This window comes from Neopelma chrysocephalum, unplaced genomic scaffold, assembly GCF_003984885.1.
Source record: "Neopelma chrysocephalum unplaced genomic scaffold, ASM398488v2 Primary Assembly neopelma1_357, whole genome shotgun sequence".
Lineage (NCBI taxonomy): Eukaryota > Metazoa > Chordata > Aves > Passeriformes > Pipridae > Neopelma > Neopelma chrysocephalum.
The window spans coordinates 82,868-101,580 of NW_020898021.1; the positions used below are offsets into that span (position 1 = coordinate 82,868).

The following is an 18,713-nucleotide window of genomic DNA, read 5'->3' on the forward strand; positions in this document are numbered from 1 at the left end:
TGTGGCAAGTGGGGACTCATTTCATCAATGGGGCAGTCCTGAGCTCTGCCCCGTGGCTGCAAGTCTGGAGTTTGCTCGTGGGTGTCACACACAGCCTGTGGGCCTCACTGGGGCTGTCCCCCTTAGCGAGGGTCGGCTGGCAGTGTCCCAGCCGGGGGAGAAGCTCTCCTGCTGGGCGTGGAGAAGGTCCAGCCGAGGGATGCTGCTCCACAGCAGGATGGTTCCGACCTCTCTGCTCTGACCTCACTCCCAGCTCACCGTGCCAGGGGTAACTACCGCTTTCCCTATCTCTGCTCCTTGCCGGCACCCCCATCTCCCAGATTTTGGGGCAGCTGAACAAATAGGAGTGATTCCTGTCTCTGGAGCACACACTGAGCACGGCCCGCCCCCTCCCCCCACGCTCACTCGCTCTCTGTGATGTTTCAGGACAGTTGAGTGAATTAAAATAATTCATACATTTCCCAACGTAGCCACTTTGCCGAATTGGAAAATAAATGCTTTTGTGCTGCATTCATCACTCCTTCGTTCCTGGCTCTGCCGCCGCACTAAAAAAGCAGTTAAATGCACATCAAGAGTGGAGGAGCCATTTCCATGCCTGCTCGCCCCTTGTAGTTCTCATTAGCGCGGCAGCCGCCCCCCCGCCCGCTCCCAGGGGCTTTCGCAGTTTAAAGGAGCCTCTTTATGATCATTACCGGAGTCCGACTGTGCGGGCGCCATTTGCAGCTGAGGAGGCTCCTCATTTGTAACTGTGAAAAACTATCAATTTCAGCGCGCCTGATGCAGCGGCTCCATCATTGGCCCCATCAGCTCCCTGCTGGAAGCGAATTAATCAGACTGTTACTGCTGATGGGGCAGCGCGGGCGAGGGGAGCGGAAGGGCGCAGCGCTGAGCGGGGATGTGCCGGCGGCCCCCTCGCCTCGGACACGGGGGGCGCGGGGCAGCCCCGGCCAGGGGAAGCGCATCTGAGATGCTCCGGACACGGGTGTGTCTCTTCATCCCCGTGCCGGGAGAGGGTCCCCGGTGCCGGCCCGTGGGAGCCGTGAGCGCAGGCAGCGGGATCCTCCGTGCCCCGGCGTGCACGGCAGCAGCTCTGACACCCTCGTGCAGCACCGCGGCCGGCACACCAGGCACCTTGGCACGGGTGGATTCTGTGGCACAGCCCCTGCGGAGAGCAGCTCCCTGCCCCAGTGCCCTCCTGCCTGGTGTGGCAGGTCTGATCCCTCCTCCCAGCGGCCCCACTGCAGAGCTGGGGGCTGTGCACTGGCCTGCCGTGGCCTGGCCCGGGTGTCACAGGAGAGCCATCCAGTCCCTGCTCTCCATCCCTCTGCTCCCCATCCTCCTGCATCCTGTCCCTCGGCCTCCCCAGCCCCCCCGCTCCGTTACTCTCCTCCTGTCCTTCGGGCTGTCCATGCTCAAAGCACCCAGACCAATCCGCCTCTTCCATTCACAGTAACTGGAGACTGACAGACGGGAGCTGAGCTGCAGGGTCTGTTGTGGCAGGACAAGGAATAACATTTTTAAACCAAAAGCAGGTGGATTTATCCCTGGAAATGTTCAAGGCCAGGTGGGACGGGGCTTGGAGCAACCTGATCTAGTGGAAGGTGTTCCTGCCCGTTTTAGGGGGATGGGATTGAATGATCTTTGGTCCTTTCCAACCCAAGACTTCCTGTGATTCTCTGCTGCTGCTCCTCCCCGTGACACAGGGGTAAGATGTCAGCTCAATGCTCAGTGTGTCCCGAGTGCTGGTGGCTGTTTGTCCACTCTTGGGTCCTGCTGCACTGTGCTGGACCCCGAGCCCTGTGGTCACTCCTGCCTGGCCATACCCTGTGTTGGTGCTCCACAGACACGTAACGGGGCCAGCCGTGCTGGAGGGCCTGTGGCACACGAGGGACCACCAACCCAGGGGTCCCAGGGGTCCCAGGGCTGTGTCCATGGGCTGTGCCACCCACAGCCACAGCCAGCAGAAGTGGATTCTCAGCATCACGAGGGAGGGGGCATTTGGGGGGTAGGCAGTGCTTTCCACATGGCACAGAGTGCCAAGCTGAGCAGCACCACCACCCCTCCACCAAGGGACTGAGCACTGTGAGGGGGTCCCTGCACCACACCTGAACCCCAGCTCTTCCAGGGTCTGAGCTCTCTGCTGTGTTTCCAGCTCTACATGGCCAGGCAGGTGAACAATATTCCTCTGCTCAGAGCAGATTTTGGGCACATGCCGAGGGTGTAGGCTGCCCTCCTGACCCCTGAGGACAGGCTGCCTGCTCCAGTTGTGCCCTGGAGTGCACACAGAAGAGGGATGGACAGGGACATACGGTCATGTAAACGTGCTCCAGCACATTCCATGTCTGTCCTTTATGGAGGAGCTCTGTGACCCACCTGTGGGGTCCCAGAGCCACCCATAAGACTGGCTGGTTTGGAGATGGAGCCCAGGAGGTCCCACGTGTGCCTGTGGAGGGTTCCATGGTGAGACAGGGACCTGGAAGTCCTTGGGTGGATCAGAGGGGCTCACTGGCCCTGCTGGGGAAGGAAGGGGAGCGAGCAACACCTGATCTTGCAGAGGGAGTATATTCCACATGCTGGCCCCCCCCACTGCCATCCCAACCCCATCCCACCATGGCCCTGGAAGCCCCCAGCTCTGGTGCTGGGCAGTAAGAGCAGGGACAAGGGCAGTGATCCCTCGGGAGGTGCCAGGCTCACGGCTGGCTGCAGGAGCATTGCTGGGAGTGCAGAAGTGCACGACCCCACTCACTGAGCCTGGAGGGGGGCAGAGTGCTGGCAGCACAGAGTTTGGCCCGGGGGGCATCCTGGTGAGCAGGTGGGCAGCAGAGGGAGGCTGGAGGCACCATGTGTAGCCACTGACGAGAAAGTTCAGGTCCCCTGTGACCTGCGGCTGGGAGCTGAAGGTGCCTCACACCTGCTCTAAGCACAGTCCTGTAACAGGATCAGTAATTTATATTTATAAAACTGGAGTCTGATTTTATTAGATTTATCTCTCCTAATTGTCAAGGGTGAGCTATTTCCCTGTGGATAAATAGCATCAGAAACACCCTACTAGTCTGTGTCAGTGCAGGAGAAGCCAGAGTTGGGATAGATCCAATGCTGAGTCCTCTCCCATCCAATGTGAGTGGGACACTGGCTGCCCTCCGACCCCTGGGAGGTCCTGGGCTCTTTCCCTCTGTGCTGCTCTGTATCCCACTGTTCCCCTCTCCACCCCACTGCTGATGTTTGTCAAGACAGATCAAGCCCCAGAGAGTCAGTCTGACCAAAGCAGGCTGAACTGGGGAGGCAGAGGCTGGGCTGGGGTGGGAGAAGGGCTTGGCAGGTCCCCGCAGTCCCGCTGCTGGAACTTGTGCCCTTGTGCGATGCTGTGATTCCTTCCTTAATTCCAGGTGCCACAGAACATGGAAATGAAGGGTCAGGACTTGATGGGAAACACTGGGCTGTGGCGGGGAGCACGGCAAGCTGCCTGAAGCAGAGGAGCTGCCATCTGTGCCCTAGGGGTGGGTGGACACTGGAGAGGCAGGAGTGGATTTAGGAGAGGGTTAACAGTGCAGCGAGGGCTCCTGCGCCTCGTTGCCTTCCCCGGAGTCTGCATTTTTATGCTGATTGGAAGCCTGCGCTGTGTGTGCTGCTGAAATTGAATGTCAGGCTTTTGATTTTGTTGCTGGTCTCTAATGAAATTTGACATTTAATGGTGAGTGCAGCGGCAGCGTGTGTGTGTGTGATCGGAGCTTGATTAGCGCACTCTAATTGACAGTAATTAGGCAGCTCCCTGATTGTTTCTAATTCTGCTATTAATTGTAAGGAACAGTATGATTGAGGATAAATTTGGTGCGTTGCTGCTGGGGATGCAGCTTCTTCAGCTCCGTATCGGAAGCCTATTGAGCCCATCATGCTCAGGTTCCTGAGTGTGGCAACCCCAGTCACCTCGTCTGGCAGAGCGGTGCTGGGGGGGCCAGTGCTTCTGCAGAGGCTCTGCAGATCCCGGGGCCTGGATCTGCCCCGGGGGCACCGAGAGCACCTCCTGGATCCCTCCCTTCCCTCGTGCAGCCCCGTGAGGACGCTGCTGCTGATCTGCTCCCCCAGGGACACGTGCTGGGGGGTGGCACATCAGGCTGCCCCAGCGATGCCACTGTGTGTGTCCCGGCTGCATAGATGCCAGAGCTGCCCCCGTGTGATCATCCCGCATGGATCCTGGTGTGGAGCAGGTCCAGCCTGACTCTGCCCAATTTGCTGCCAGCCCTGAGCTGGAGCGAGTGTCAGAGCAGCCCCGTGCCGTGGGGCTGAGCGGGTACTTCCCTGTCTCACGTGGCCATATGGCCTGGACACCTGGGTGTCTCTGCAAAGAGCAGACTGTCACTGTCCCGCTGTACATGACTTGCCTTGTCTTTGTCCCCAGCTAATGGTACTGCTGACTCGCTCAGCTCCAGCCCAAACATTTCCAGCACCGCCAGCCCGAAGCTGGAGCCGCCTCCGTCACCACATGCCAACAGGAAGAAGCATCGCAGGAAAAAGAGCACAGGGACGACTCGGCCTGACGGTCCCAGCACAGCAGCAGAAGGTAGGAAGGGTCTGGCAGCACTGCCATCTCGAAGCACCAGGCATCCAGGGGTCCTGTGAGGTTCGGGGAGGATCTGGGGCTCAGAGTGCTCCTCATCCAGGTCTTGATCGGGATCTGGGGCTCAGAGCACTCCTGATGCGGGACTTGATGGAGACCTGGGGCTCAGAGCACTCCTTGTCCAAGCAGCTTGTGCTGAGGAAGGAGGGAGGGAGAAACCAGCCTTTCTGACCTGCCCTTCCCTCCATTTCTCATGCTCGGTGCAGGCAGGACCACCGTCCTGCCCGTGCCTGCACAGACCCTCAGTGGTAACAATAATTACTGGCTGTAGTCCCAGGCCTGAGAGCACTCCACATGGTTAACGGGTGCAGACACTTTCCACCACAAGAACCTATTTCTGTTTCGGAAATTGGCCAAACTTTCATAATTTAAAGGACCTGGGCTGGGCACCTGCCTGAAGCCAGAGGTCTTCTGGAAAAGCTTGTCTAGTTCAGGTGACCAGCTGAAGGCATGTGCACTGCTTAGCCAATACTCAAAGTACTGATGGTTTTTGTGTTGAGAAATTCTGGTGATTGTGCTTGCTGAAGAGGGACCCAGAGCTTGGCAGGAGGCTGCAAGGCATGGGGAAGCATTCTGCTAGGAAAAGCCACCTAGATTTGTCCAGGTAGAGATGAGCCTGGCAGCCACTTTCTCCAAAGCCTGCATCTGTGATTAGCCTCTGGAAAAAGCAATCCTCAGTCTGAGATTTTACTTCACTCTTGGTGGTCCTGTCCCACAGCACTCAATAAGCTTTTGTAGTGAACCAAAGATGTAATTTAGATGGGAGGAGAATTCAGTACAAGTGTTGGAAGCTAATGGCTGCTGCAAAACAAACCAGAAAATGTTAGTGTGTACCTGAAGCTGCTGCAACTGTCCTGGCACCTTACTCCATCACGGGTCCACCTGCAGCCCAGCAGCCCAGGTGTCCCATGGCAGAACCGCTCTCCTCAGGTTCCCTCTCTTGGAGACATTGCAGAGATGATGTGCAGAGTTGCACAGCTCTGTTGTGCTTTCTTTGCTGTTGTAGTTGTCTGCATCTGAAATGCACCAAGTCTAGGACAGGCTTCCCCTCTGCAGGGGGAAGGCACCTGGGCTGAGGCCCTTTGAGCGTTGTTTGAGTCTGTCATACCCACTGGTCTCATGGTTAGCAGAGCATGGTGTAGCTGCAGTTTGTTCTTAGCTCTGGGTGTATGTTGCCTCCTCAGATCCATTGCTGCCCTTCCTAAATTGGTTTGCAGTTCTCAGCCGAGTGCTTGGCAAAAGAAGAGACTCATTCTTTGTATGAAGAGTGAGATAGCAAAGGGTAGAATGACTTTGCACCCACATGTGAAACTTGAGAAATCAGGTGCTGAAGTACTGTGTCCCATCCTTTAATAATATTCTAAGAAAGAGTTGTAAAGAAGGTCCCAGAGCCGACTTGGGTGTGATATCTGGGTTTATGCTGTGGACATGAAGGCACTCAGCTGGCCACAATGAAGATGGAGGAGTGCAGGACTGATGTGTCAGTGCTTGCAGAGGAGGAGTCTGTCCTGTGACTGCTCAGCACAGCTGATGGCATGTGAGAGGTGCAGGTGCTGGGACCTCAAGGTGCACAGGATGGAATGCAGGGCTGTGATGGAAAAGGTCATTGAACTCGGGAACACTTTTACAAAGCATTTATATGGACTAACCACTGCTCAAAATCTCGGGTGCCCAGGCCTGTAGTCTTTGAGCCATCCCAGTTTTTTTGTCATTTCATGGGGGTATTTTTTCAGACATGTGCTCACTCTATATGTCCTTCCCGATTTGGCAGCATCCCTGGAAGGTGGAGTGGGAGAGGTGGAGCACGAGGGCATCACAGTATTTTCTGTTGTTCCCTGCCCTGGTCCTTGGCCGTGGCAGTGAGCTGGGCAAAGGCCTGTGTTACCTGCAGTGATACCTGGGCCTTGTCTTGATATGGTTAATTTGGAGCCCTGTGAGGTGTTGGAGTAATGTAACTTTTTCCTACAGTGTGCATTCCTTCACATTTATCAACATGGAACTTCATTTGCCAGCAAAGTGTCAGTTCCCAACCTTCATCCCTCACTTCACAGACCTTGCACGCCGTGGATCCTCCTGCTGCCAGGGCCTGTGGCACTGGTGCCGGGAGCAGGAGGAATCCCCTGGCTGGGATTGCATCCCCTGGCTGGGATCGCAGTGCTGCTGGTGCTGGGACATGGGCAATGGGAGCTGCTCTGGCTCTGGTGGGAAGGAGCAGTGCAAGCACCACGTGAGCGGTGAGGAGAGCGCAGCACAGCAGAGGGGGCATCTGTGACCCACAGGCACACAAGTGACCCGTCTGCCTTGTCTCCAGACTTTCCAAACCCCCATGTCCTCCTCCAGGGGTGGGTGGGTGCAGCACCCGCCAGCTCAGCGCTGTGGTCGGGCAGAGGCGACAGGAACCAGCTGCTCCCAGGCCTGTGCTGGGACTCAGTGGTGCCCTGAGGTGTTGCATAGTGGGTTTCTGCCTTTTGGTTGGCTGTTAACAAATTGGCCTTGCATTTATTTTTTAAGTAATCTACTGTGTTAGAGGACTGGTCCGATTGCAAAATTGGACTTCCCAAGGCAGGATCACTTCTGTTGTGCTCCCAGCTGCCCTGTGTGAGCAGGATGCCTTGCTGTGGGTTGAGGGGCTGCGGCTGAGATGGAGAGACTGGTGCAAGCACAAGGAGGTGCTGAGCCTCCACGTGAGGTCCCATACCAATGTCTGAATGGATGGCAGTCAGTTCCAACCATGAACCCAGAGCTGAGCATTGCCCCACATCATGGGCATGGCCATGGGTTTATCTCATGGACTGGTGTCCATAAGTATGCCTGATCCCCCCTTGAATCTTTTTTAGCTGCTCTTGAGCAGTTTTTTTCAGAGCAGGGTAATCTGAGCTTTTTGCTTGCACATAGTCAACACAGTGAAAGTGTGAAATCACTGTGCTGGGAGCAGGGCTGATGGGCCCTGTGGCTGAGCTGCCATCCCTTGTGGTGCTCATCCCTCTGTGGAGGGTTGTCTGTCCTGGCAGGAGCATGGGAACAGCCCAGTGATGAGCCATGCTCCCATCAGCTCAGGCCAGTGTGGCTGTGCTGGTGTGGGGAGCACTGTGGCCGGACACCCCAAAAGCAAGAGCTGTGTGGGGCTGGGTGCAGTGTCAGGCTCAGCCTCTGTCACAGTATTCCTCTGGGCAGGAGCAGCTGTGGGGGTGTGTGAGGGAGCAGGTTTGGGCAGTGCCCAGACTGCCTTCACCTTCCTGTGCCCACCCCACACCTGTGAGCGGGGCACGAGCGGCTCAGGTTAGCATCCTGGGAAAGTTAGTGAGGTCTGGGGATAAATTGCCATCAGTTTATCTCATTTAGGAGGTAATCAGAGCCAGGGACGTGCGGAGCAATTGAATCTTAGTTGTTCTGAAGTATCATAAATCAAACGAGCTGTTGCTATTTTACATGGGCTCATGTTAAAGAGAGCGCAGTGTCAGGCTGCCAGGGAGCATCCACAAACTATGGCAGGCGTGGGATTGGGCTGCCGGGGATGTCACCGAGCCGGGGAGTGCGGCTCAGGCTGTCAGGGAGCACCCACAGGCTGGCAAACGTGTGTCAGGATGTCAGGGGATGAAGATGCTTGTCACCACAGTGGGGTTGCAGTGTCAGCCCGCAGGGACCATCAGGGAAGTCTGCTCAGATCAGAGCCCAGCAAAGTGTCACGGCCAAAAGTGCCCCATCCTGCCACGGAGCAACCCAGAGCCTCCCTGCAGCCACAACTCCTCCGTGCCTGAGACCCTCGGCCCCTGTCCCGAGAGCCAGGAGGGCCCAGGAGCCACCAGACACAGCTGAGGGCAGCAGCACCTTTGCGACGCTCCCTGCGCCAGCCTCCCCATGGCTGCCAGAGCTCCGGGGATAATGAACTTCTCATGTGCTTAAAGAGTGATGCAGGGTGCATGGCGAGAAGCTGACAGCCCCTTAATGTGCTTCTCAGTGGCGGCCAAACGACGCGGTTTTGTCTTTGTTTTTTAGTTTTAAAACCCACGGGAAATTGATGGCCAGTAAAGAGTTGTGTTGGGGCGATGTGCGTGATTAATGCCAACTGTCAGGGGCTGTCGGGGGCCGATCGCGGTGAGCCGGGAGCGCGGGGCTGAGCCGCACTCACCAGATTGCCGGGGATTCCAGCTGCCATCGCTCAGCTCCCGCCTGCCCCACACAGCTTGTGTCACCCGCGCTTCCTTCCGCCAAGCCTCTTAATTCAGAGCTAACAAGTCACTCCTGCTCATTACAGACCCTGGAGCTCCCTGCTCCGTCCTGGCTCCTGCCGGGCATGGCTGCACCGCAGCCGGTCCTCCCTCTCCATCAGCTCCCACCCCCTCGCTCTGTGGTTCCTGGAGGACCTTGTGCAGCTCCATGTTGCCCCCCCAGAGACCCTCATGTGCACACCCCTGACCCCACCACGAGCCTCTGCTCACACCACAAAGCCCGTACTGTACATGCCCTCCCTCCCGTGCTCACAGCGTGGCCCCCCCACCCCAGTGCCTGCACACACTTCCATGGCCCTTCTGCCACCTCCCAGCCCTGCCACGCTGTGCCCACGCTGCACCCTGTATGGCATCCGCCCCCCATGTACGCAGAAATGACACTCTTTGACCCTTACATGACCCCCTGCACACCCCTGTGTACCCATGGTGTCCCTCAGGAGCACCTGCTCCTCCTGACACGCTGTGTTCTTCCCCACACACACACATTTGAGACCCCGCCGTGTGCCCTCTATTCTACAGCTCAGTGTGCCCATCCCTGCTTGAGCCCCTGTGGCTGCCACCCCCTGCCCCCGTGCTGTGCCCCGTGGGGACGTGCCAGCTCAGCCTGGGGCACTCCTGGATCCGGGGGCGCTGGGACAGCGGGCGCTGTTCCTGCTGCGCTCTCCTGGTGGCTGTCCCCGCGGAGGGGCCTGTCCCTGTCGCACTAATACAGGTTGGGAATATTGGGTTTAATGATCTGCAAAATGAGGAGGCAGCGAGCTGACATTTACGAATGGTGCTGCATCCTTCTCTTCCCAGACGCCTGCTAATTTGTTGATATCCCAAACACCTCGTAATGATGTGGTACAGTGGCAGCTTGCAAACAAGCATCCTGAGGCCAGGGGCTGCTGGCTGCCCTGCTCCAGGACCCTTCTCACGGGCTTGGCAGCCAGAGAGCGGAGCTGTGGGCCAGGGTCTCCCTGCACCTCAAGCAGGACCTGCCCCTGGTTTCTGCCACGTGCCCCACACACTGGAGGCATCCCCTCACCTCCTCTCCTCTCTGTGTGATCTCCCACTCACCAGGGCATCTGGAGACACTTCTGCTATGGCAGCAAAAAGTGGGAGAAGGAATGGAAGTGGGAGAAGGGCAGTGTGGAGGGAGAGGCTGGATGTGACTGGGAGATGGAGAAGAGCAGAGGTGAGAGAGGAGACTTCTGCTTGGAAACCAGGGCTCAGTGCAAGCTCTGCTTCCTGTTTTGCTGATGTTGAGTGTGATCCTGCTCCTCCCTGCCTGACCTGCTCCACTGAAGCTCCCTGTGGGGACACGGTGGCCAGGGGTGACCTGCCACACCCCAGGGAGAAGCACAGCGTCCATGGGAAAGGCGGTGGGAAGTGCTGCTCCCCTGGCTCCATGTTGGGGTCCCCACAGGGGCGTCTCCGGTCTGAGTGATGATGTGGGGTGTAGCCAGAGCCCTTTGCAGAGCAGGACTGAGCTCTGCCCTCTCCTGTGCTGAAGCTGAGGGGTTTTTAAGCCCTCTGATGTATCCCTTCTGCTCATAGCTGTGCTTCCCACCACTAGGAGAGAGAAAGGGGCCTTGGCACAAGCTGTGAGGGCAACACTCCAGGACACCACCGTTCCCCTCTCCGACATCCCACAGGTGTCAGCGACAGACCCACCATCCCACTGGGCACCTTGTCCCAGGGCCCCCGTGGGCAGCAGAGCTCTGACCCTCCCTTGCACCTTGATGGGCTCTTCCTCACCCTCCTCCTGTCCCTTTGTGCTGGCTCCCGGCAGGGCACACAGGATGTCTCCGTTCCCTTGTTTCTTGCCAGAGGACATGCCTCCTTCCCAGGCTGGTGTGCTGGAGGGGGGTGCTGGCTGCCTGCCCAGCACAGCAGCCTGGGGAGGGATGACTGCCTGGCTCTGGTCACCCGGCTGTGGTCCCTACCAGAGCCAGCTCAGCTCAGCTGCCAGTGGGGTCTGGGTGCCTCATGGCCCCGCCATTCCGGCCGCTCTGCCCTGCCCTCCCTCATCCAGCTCCCGTTTGGAGCCCTGGTTGCTGGGCGGCGTTGGAGGGGGGTCGTGGGGTTAACACCCATTAGCAGAGCCGGCTCCCACCGAACTCTGCTCAGCGACTCTTCGTGGAGCTCAGTCTTTAAAACATCATCAAAAAATCATCAAGAGAGAGAGGCAGCGCGTTCATTTCCACTGCCCACTAATTCTAATGGAGCTGGTGTAATGGGCTCCCACCAGCGCGCCGGGGGGCAGCTGGGGGGACGGGCTCTGCCGCCTGGGCCCAGGATAGCCCCTCACCCCAAGGCAGCTAGGAAGGCCTCCTGTAGGAGTGGCTTCCTCTGGGACCTGAGCCCTGTTGAGTTGGAACCCTAGGGCTCCTCTGGGCTCCGGGAAGGAACCTGTGCCCACACCTGGGGCAGGAAAGGGAGTTTTGCCAGCTCTGCTTCAGCAGAGGTAGTCTAGACCCTTCTACCTACCTCATGTTTCATGCTATGCTTTCATCCAGCCAGAAATGCCCCTGCCACATTGAAACCTGTACCTCTCCCCAGAAAAAGATGAGACTGCCCTGTACTTCCCCTAAAGCAACGACTTGAGTCTGATTCAACTTGTATGGATCTCTTGGGGAGCTCAGGAACTGGTCCCAGACTGTCCCAGAAGCTGGATCTGCACAGTGTTCAAAGCTGCTCCGAGTCCTTGATTCCCTTCTCTGCTGACCCCATGTGTGAATCCAGGGGTGTGATCCCACAGTGCCCTGCCCTTCTGCCGTAGCCACGCTGTGCTTGGGCCTCCAAAGAGCTGCCATCCCGTGTTACTGCAGGGAGGAGAGGTGGGGAGTTTGCCTTGCTGTGCCTTAGCTGTGGTCCTTTGTTAGCTCTTCCTGGGCTCCGAGAGCAACAGGCCCTTTGTTCAGCATGAAGCTGGAATCCAGGAGGCACAAAGGAGGAAAGGAGCAGAGTCCCCCGGCTTGCGGAGCCTGCGCAGGGGCTTTGGTCGGGCTGGGACTGCTGCCAGGGCTGGGACCAGGCAGCCCCAGGATGTCCCTAAGCTGTGACAGTGCAAAGGTCCATCCCAGTGGGGTTGGAGCCCCAGAAATTTCCATCTCCCAGCAGGAGGGACTTGCCTGCCCCCTGTAAATGTCCTGAGCAGAGGGTTAGGAGCCCCCCAGCCCAGCACAGTGCCTGGGGCAGGCAGGGTGGACATTTGCTTCCACTGGGAAGCTTACAGGCACAGGAAGGCTGGGGCTGAGATTCCTGCCTGCATGTTTGGTAGGGAGGTACTGGGCAAACAAGAGACAGAAACAAGGAGGATGGAGCCGTCTCAGGGAGCTGCTGCTCTCTCCTGGCTGGTAGTGCTTGGCCCAGGGCAACCACTGGCCCTGCAGCTGTGGGGGGCTGGTCCTGGCTCCCCTGCAGCCCGGGGGCTCCCTGCCCGTGCTCGAGTCTGGCAGCAGTCACAGAGGCTGGTGCCAGTGAGCCAAGGAGGCAGTGCCTGTTAGCCTGGCTGTTGTCTGGTTATTTCTTCTCCCGGTATTCACAAGTTACCAGCTGTATATTTGCCAAGAATCTTGTTCTTGAGCTGGGATTTGGTGTCCTTGAAGCCTCCACAGCAAACACCCTTAGGGGAGGAGGCACATGGCCTGAAGGGAGCCCCAGAGTGGAGACTGTGGGGTCTCTCCTGCAGCTGAGAGCTGGAGGAAAGGGCAAAGTGCTGGACAAGTGGGATGTCCCCATAGGCTGGAGCATCACAAGAGAGGGGAGAGTCCAGCAGCGTGACTGGCTGCCCCCTACCCTCAGCCTGCCAGCCTCCTGAGGGCCTGGTCTCATTCCAGCAGGAGAGGCAGGTGCAGACATCTTTCCCCAGAGGAAGATTCCCAGGCTGATTTAGGGTGAAATGAATGAAACAGCCTCCCCTTCCTATCTGGGAAGGGCAAACCAGGAGAGCCCCACACGCTGGAGTCATTCCATCCTCCCCAGGCTCATCTGGTGTGGAAACCCAGCCTTGCATTCCTACACCAGTGCATGAGCCCTGTTGGTCTCCAAGCTGGGGACAGCTGCTGGGATCCATGCGGGACACATCACGGAGCTCTCAGCACTGGCAAAGGGCAGCACCATTCCAGCCTGGTGTCACTCACACTTTTAACCGTGGAATGCAGGATCCCAAGGCACTCTGCACCACGGCACAGGCGCAGGAGGGCAGTTTACCCTCAGGTTGGTGTGGGATGAACACGTCTGCACGATGGAGAGAGATGAAGTTGGTTGCTGTGCCTGGTACTTGTCAATGCAGGTGGTGCCTGTGAGGAAGGGCTGTGCTCTCCCACCACTCCCACTGGAGCTGGCCTTCCTAAGGAGACTTCCCAAGGCCACACCATGTTCTGGGGGTATTTGTGGGCGCAGCCTGGTTTAGGTGGGGCCAGATGGCCCAGCAACAGCCAAGGGTGGCCGTGCCCTTGGTGGGACCCGGCCGGAGGCCTCTGCAGCCGTTCACAGCCCTGATGGGGGCTGTGGCACCTCCTCAGTCCCTGTCCTCCCGCTGCTTCCCTCCACTCTGAGGGGCTTCTTCACCACAGAGAAGTCAGGCAGAAGAGAGGACCCCCTCCAGACCCCTCCAGACTCCCCTGCTCACCTCTCCACGTCAGCCCCAGTAGGCACAGACCCTGCCAGGCTTGAGGCCAGTGCGGCTCTGCCTCGCTGAGGACCGAGGGCCCCTCGGCCTCTGTGCTGTCTCTGGAGCTGAGCAGTTGACTCTCTGCTTTTAATAGAGAGCTGGGAAGGCACATTATGGAGATGAGGGTGTTATTTGCATAACGCTAATTAGGTAATTACAAATCATTTTGCTATGAGCTGAAGCGTGTGCTGTGACATAACGTTTATTAGTCATTCCATTCAGGCCCCGCTTAGTTAAGTCATTTACTGCACTAACTACTGAAGTTGGCAATAAAAGGTAAATGCTGGCTCTGGGTGCGAGGCTGAGGCAGGGCACCCCATGAACTGTGCCCGTGGGGGGCTGCAGGGCAGAGCCCGGGCTGGCAGGCGTTGGGGGGTAGAACTCATTTTAAGCCTTGGTGAAGGGCTCCCTCTGAGCCCATGGGACCTCCTTGCATCGCCTCACTCGCTGTGCGGGGCCTGTCCCTCCAAAGCCACTCGTGGGCAGGCACCGAGTGCTGGTGCTGGGGCAGTTTTGAGGCACCAGCTCTCAGAGGAGCTGACTTCACTACTCCAGAGATTTGCAGCTTTCTCCGAGGGTGGGACACAGCAGCTTCCAGGGGTCTGGAAGCCTCCTAGGTTTCCCAGACCAGATGGTGGGGGAAAGAGGCCGCAGAAGGGCGAGCCAAGGCCAGTGGGGCTGTGTGGGCAGCGGGAGGGAGGGCTGGCACAGAGCTCTGGTTCCTCCCTGCTGTCACTTGCCTGTCCCAGCCCCCTGGGCTCCCCTGCTGCCAGTGACCCTGCCCATGTGCAGGCACAGTGATGGCCCGTGGGGACTGTCTGTGGCAGACCCCCTCCTTCCCAGCCCCATGTCATGGCACACCTTTCTCTTCCAGAACCAGATGAGCCATTTGAGTTCATTATCGTGTCGCTGACGGGCCAGACGTGGCTCTTTGAGGCCTCAACGTCAGAGGAGCGGGAGCTCTGGGTGCAGGCCATCGAGAGCCAGATCCTGGCCAGCCTGCAGGGCTGTGAGAGCAGCAAGAACAAGGTAAGAGGCCTTGGCCGAGGTCTGCTCTGTTCTCTCCTCTCTGGCTTCTGCCACATCCCTCCATGTCCCATGTTAGCCTGTGTGTCCAGGCTGGATCCTGTCCAGATCCCTCTGCTCCCCATCAGTTGAATCCCATCACTGGGATTCCCCCCAGGTTTTCTGTCACCTCTTCCCAGCCTGGCTCCGGCCCCATGGAGCATTCTGCATCCCACCAACCAGGATCCACACTGTCCACTCCCTCCCTGGACAGCTCTGCCCTTTCTCCCTGCTGTGGTGCATGTCCCCTGCTCCTCTGGCACGCAGCTGGCCACGATCCGTGGTCCCTCCAGACCCAGTTGTCTGAGTCCCTGTGCTGGACAACCCCCTGGGTTCCCCTGGACTGTGGGGCTCGGGGGGTGCAGGACGCGTGGCCTGCAGCGAAGGGGGTCTCGTGGGGTGTGTTGCAGGCTCGGCTGGGCAGCCAGGGCGACGCACAGGCCATGCAGGCCGTCCGCACCGCGCGCGGGAACAGCTTCTGCGTGGACTGCGACGCTCCGAGTAAGAGACACTGCACTGAGGGAGGGCATGGGAGGGGGCTCCAGCCACCCCAGCCACCCCCTCTCTCAGCCCAGAGAGACCTGCTCTGTGGGACTGTGCTGTCCTCTCCTGCCGTGGACCTGCCCCTCAGGGGTGGGGTACAGACCCGCCTGCCACACTGGCGGGTGACCCCTCACTGGCCAGCCTGGGGCCCTGGCCTCTCTGACCCTACTTCTCCCGGGGGCGCTGGGCTGGGAAGAGTCCTGGTGGGCAGGTGCCTGCAAATATGGGTCTTCTGAAGCACAGGAGACGAGCTGGTGAGTCTGTGCAGGTATTAACTCTCCCCCACTGATCCTGCCGCCCTCAGATCCCGACTGGGCCAGTCTGAACCTGGGTGCCCTCATGTGCATCGAGTGCTCCGGGATCCATCGCAACCTGGGCACCCACCTGTCCCGCGTGCGCTCCCTGGACCTGGACGACTGGCCCAGCGAGCTGCTCATGGTCATGACAGCCATCGGCAACGCCCTGGCCAACGCTGTCTGGGAGGGAATGGTGGAGGGCTACCCCAAGCCCACTCCTGAGAGCAGTAGGTAAGGGAGGTGGGGAACCCCAGGGATGCTTCTTGGGCACCACACCAGAAGGATGGGGGCACCACGGGGATTTGGGAGCAGCCATCAAGACAGGATTCCTCAAGGTGCTCCAGTGTTGGGGGTCTTGCCTGCCCTCGAGGTACTGGCCAGTGAGGCTCCACGGTGGCCACGGCCGTGCGGTGCCTGAGGGAGCCGAGGCTGGCTGCAAAGCCGAAGGGGTTAACAGAGATGGCTTGGCAGCATCATGTGTGTCTCTAGGGTCTGTCCCTTTCAGGCCCTTGTCTGTCCCTATCGGAGCCACTCTGCTGTCACTCATCCCAACAAGAGCCCATTCTGCAGCTTATCAGGCTGGCGCGGGTCAGGGGCCGCCGGCAGTGAGCATGCTCTGCGCGGGGCATTGATGGCTGCCCGCCAGATGCAGATGGATAGAAAGGCAGCAGATAGCGGCGGGACGGCACACATCGATCCGCCGGCCCCGCCGCCCCGCCGGGACGGGCGCGGACACAGCCTTTGTTTGCGCCGGGCGAGACGGCGGCGCCGATAAGGTGCCTCCCGTGGCACTGGGCTGGCGTGTGCGGCTCTAACCTTTTCCTGCCGCTGGCCACGGCCCACGCGCTGCCACGGGACAGGGACGGTCCCCACGCTGCCACGGCACGGGCGGGCAGGAGAGTGTGAGGGGCTCCAGAATGAAGGGACAGGTGTGGGGTCTGGGTGTGGGGTGCTGCCACTTTACGAGCGTGGATGTAACCACGCAGTGTCCATAGGGAGCTGTAAGGAAGTTCAGTGAGCCAAGCAGGTGTCAGGCAGGTGTCTGGATTGGGGTTACAGAGCCCTAGTGACATCTGTGGGCACTGGGACACAGCAAGGGGTATGTAGGACATACCTGGGAGTGACAGACGCTCACTGCTCACAAGGATGTGTTTGGGTGGCAGTGCTGGTACTCGTGTCCCTTCGCATGTGGGGCCCAGGCAGGTTGTCCCACCTGTGACAGTGACAGTGTCCCGTCTGGCAGGGAGGAGAAGGAGCGCTGGATCCGGGCTAAATACGAGCAGAAGCTCTTCCTGGCCCCACTGCCCCAGTCGGACATCCCTCTGGGGCAGCAGCTGCTGCGGGCCGTGGTGGAGGATGACCTGCGCCTCGTGGTGACACTCCTGGCCCACGGCACCAAGGAGGAGGTGAATGAGACATACGGGGACGGCGACGGGCGCACAGCGCTGCATCTGTCCTGTGCTATGGCCAATGTTGTCTTCACACAGCTGCTCATCTGGGTAAGACCTGCAGCCTCCACCGTGGCACTTCTGGTGCTGTCCCAGTGCTTCCCCACCTCCCTGCTCCCAGGGCATGAGACACCTCTCACCCGTCTTGCTGCTGGGGGTCCCTCACGTGCCCACTGACATTGCCCTGCCCTCCCTCCCAGCTCCCTCTCCTTACCCATCCCAGAGCCCCTCTGCTCCCCGCCACTCCCATGCCCATGGGCACACGGCACCCGGGTGCCGCTGATGGGCTGCTTCTCTCCCATGCAGTACGGAGTGGACGTGAAGAGCCGGGACGCTCGGGGCCTGACCCCGCTGGCCTACGCCCGGCGAGCCGGCAGCCAGGAGTGCATCGACATCCTGCTGCAGCACGGCTGCCCCAGCGACAGCGCTGCCACGCTGACCCCCAGCCTGCCCCGCCGCAACGCCAACGCCAACAACAACGCCTGCGCCGCGGCGCCGGCCGAGCTCAGCACCAGCCCCAGCGCCGTCTAGCCCTGCCTGGGCCCTCCGCCCTCCGCACGGGGACCAGGGCCTCAGGAGCGGGATGGGAGCAGCACAGCCGGGCCCCCCACAGTGCTTGCCCCCACCGGGACTCCCGTTCTGGCCAAGAGGAGGCCGGGAGCCAGCTGGGAGCCAGCGTCCTGCTCCTCTGAGCCGGTTCTGGTGGACTTTCCCCGTGCAGCTGGTGAGACTGTGCAGACCCGGTGCTGTCAGCTTGCAGAGGGGTTCCTGCTTAGTCACTGGGGTGGCTCCAGTGTTCCCCGTTCTCATGACCGGTACATGGAGGGGGAGCCGGTTTCTCCTGCCCCCCCAGGCACACCTGTAGATAAAGCAGAGGCTGGGGGCAGTTCAGGGGTGTGGCCCCCCATGCACAGCGGTACCGGGGAGGGGGATGGCTGCACCCACTCTCCCAGACAGGTCAGTTTGGGCACTTGCCTCTTGCCCTCCCTCCTGTGTGTCAGCCTGGACACACAGCCCCTGCAGGGGGAGGTGGGGGGCAGCAGGAGGTGCATGTTTCTCTGCTGCACCCCCAAGCTCCTCTGCTTCTGGCTGGTGCGGGAGAGATGCTCTCACCGGTACCGTGTGCTGATGCATGGGCGGCATCTCCCCCGCACAGCCCCTGGACAAAGATCTCCCCAGCCTTCCTGGTGACCTGGAGGGGGAAGAGGTAGTCACCCCAGGATCCCCAGCTGTGTCTGTCTGTCTGTAGAGTCACTGTCCTTCCAGGTTCAAGCTCCAAAGCCATACACAGTGTCTCCATCAGAGCCTCCCGCTGGCTCCCGCTGCTGCCCAGGCGGGGCTGGTCTCCGGCTGAGCAAGAGGAGAGGAGAGGAGCATCTCTCTGAATTGGGGCCAAGCCTGCAGCTGAGTGCTGGAACCCCAAGGCTTTGGACGCTGCTGTGGAACGTCTCTGTCACTTGTGTATAAAATGTACATTGGAAATATTTATATGGACACTCTGTATATACGGTTTCTTTGCCATGAGTTGCCCTGTGTGTGTCATCTGCAGCCAAGGAGATAAAGGCCAATAAAGCAACCCACCTCCTGCCAGGCCAGCCTCTCAGTGTACTGCCTTTGGGGCCTCTGGTGCAGCCCTGGAGTCTGGTGGCTCTCCAGCCCAGGCTGACCATCAGTCAGCCCCTTCTCCTCCAGCTTGGGCACTGGTAACAGCAGTCCTGTGCCACACCAGGCCCCTGGGACATGGCAGAGTGCTGGAGTGGGGTGGGGAGATGTGCCAACCCTGGGCACCGAGGGACAATGCCAGGACATGGCCCTGGAGGGATGCACAGCTCTGGTGGGACTGGAGACAGGCACAGC

At 59.5% G+C, this 18,713-nt stretch overlaps 1 protein-coding gene across 1 annotated transcript in view; it reads left to right on the forward strand.

Annotated features, from left to right (window-relative positions):
- LOC113978694 (arf-GAP with GTPase, ANK repeat and PH domain-containing protein 3-like) overlaps positions 1–18,446 on the forward strand; it is a 73,926-nt gene extending 55,480 nt beyond the window's left edge. The window contains exons 13-18 of the mRNA XM_027705828.1: positions 4,397–4,558; positions 14,379–14,533; positions 14,980–15,070; positions 15,417–15,639; positions 16,652–16,907; positions 17,163–18,446. Of these exons, the coding sequence (XP_027561629.1) occupies positions 4,397–4,558; positions 14,379–14,533; positions 14,980–15,070; positions 15,417–15,639; positions 16,652–16,907; positions 17,163–17,387 (1,112 nt within the window). The 3' untranslated portion in view covers positions 17,388–18,446. The remainder of the gene's footprint in view (positions 1–4,396; positions 4,559–14,378; positions 14,534–14,979; positions 15,071–15,416; positions 15,640–16,651; positions 16,908–17,162) is intronic.
- The last annotated feature ends 267 nt before the right edge of the window (positions 18,447–18,713 follow it).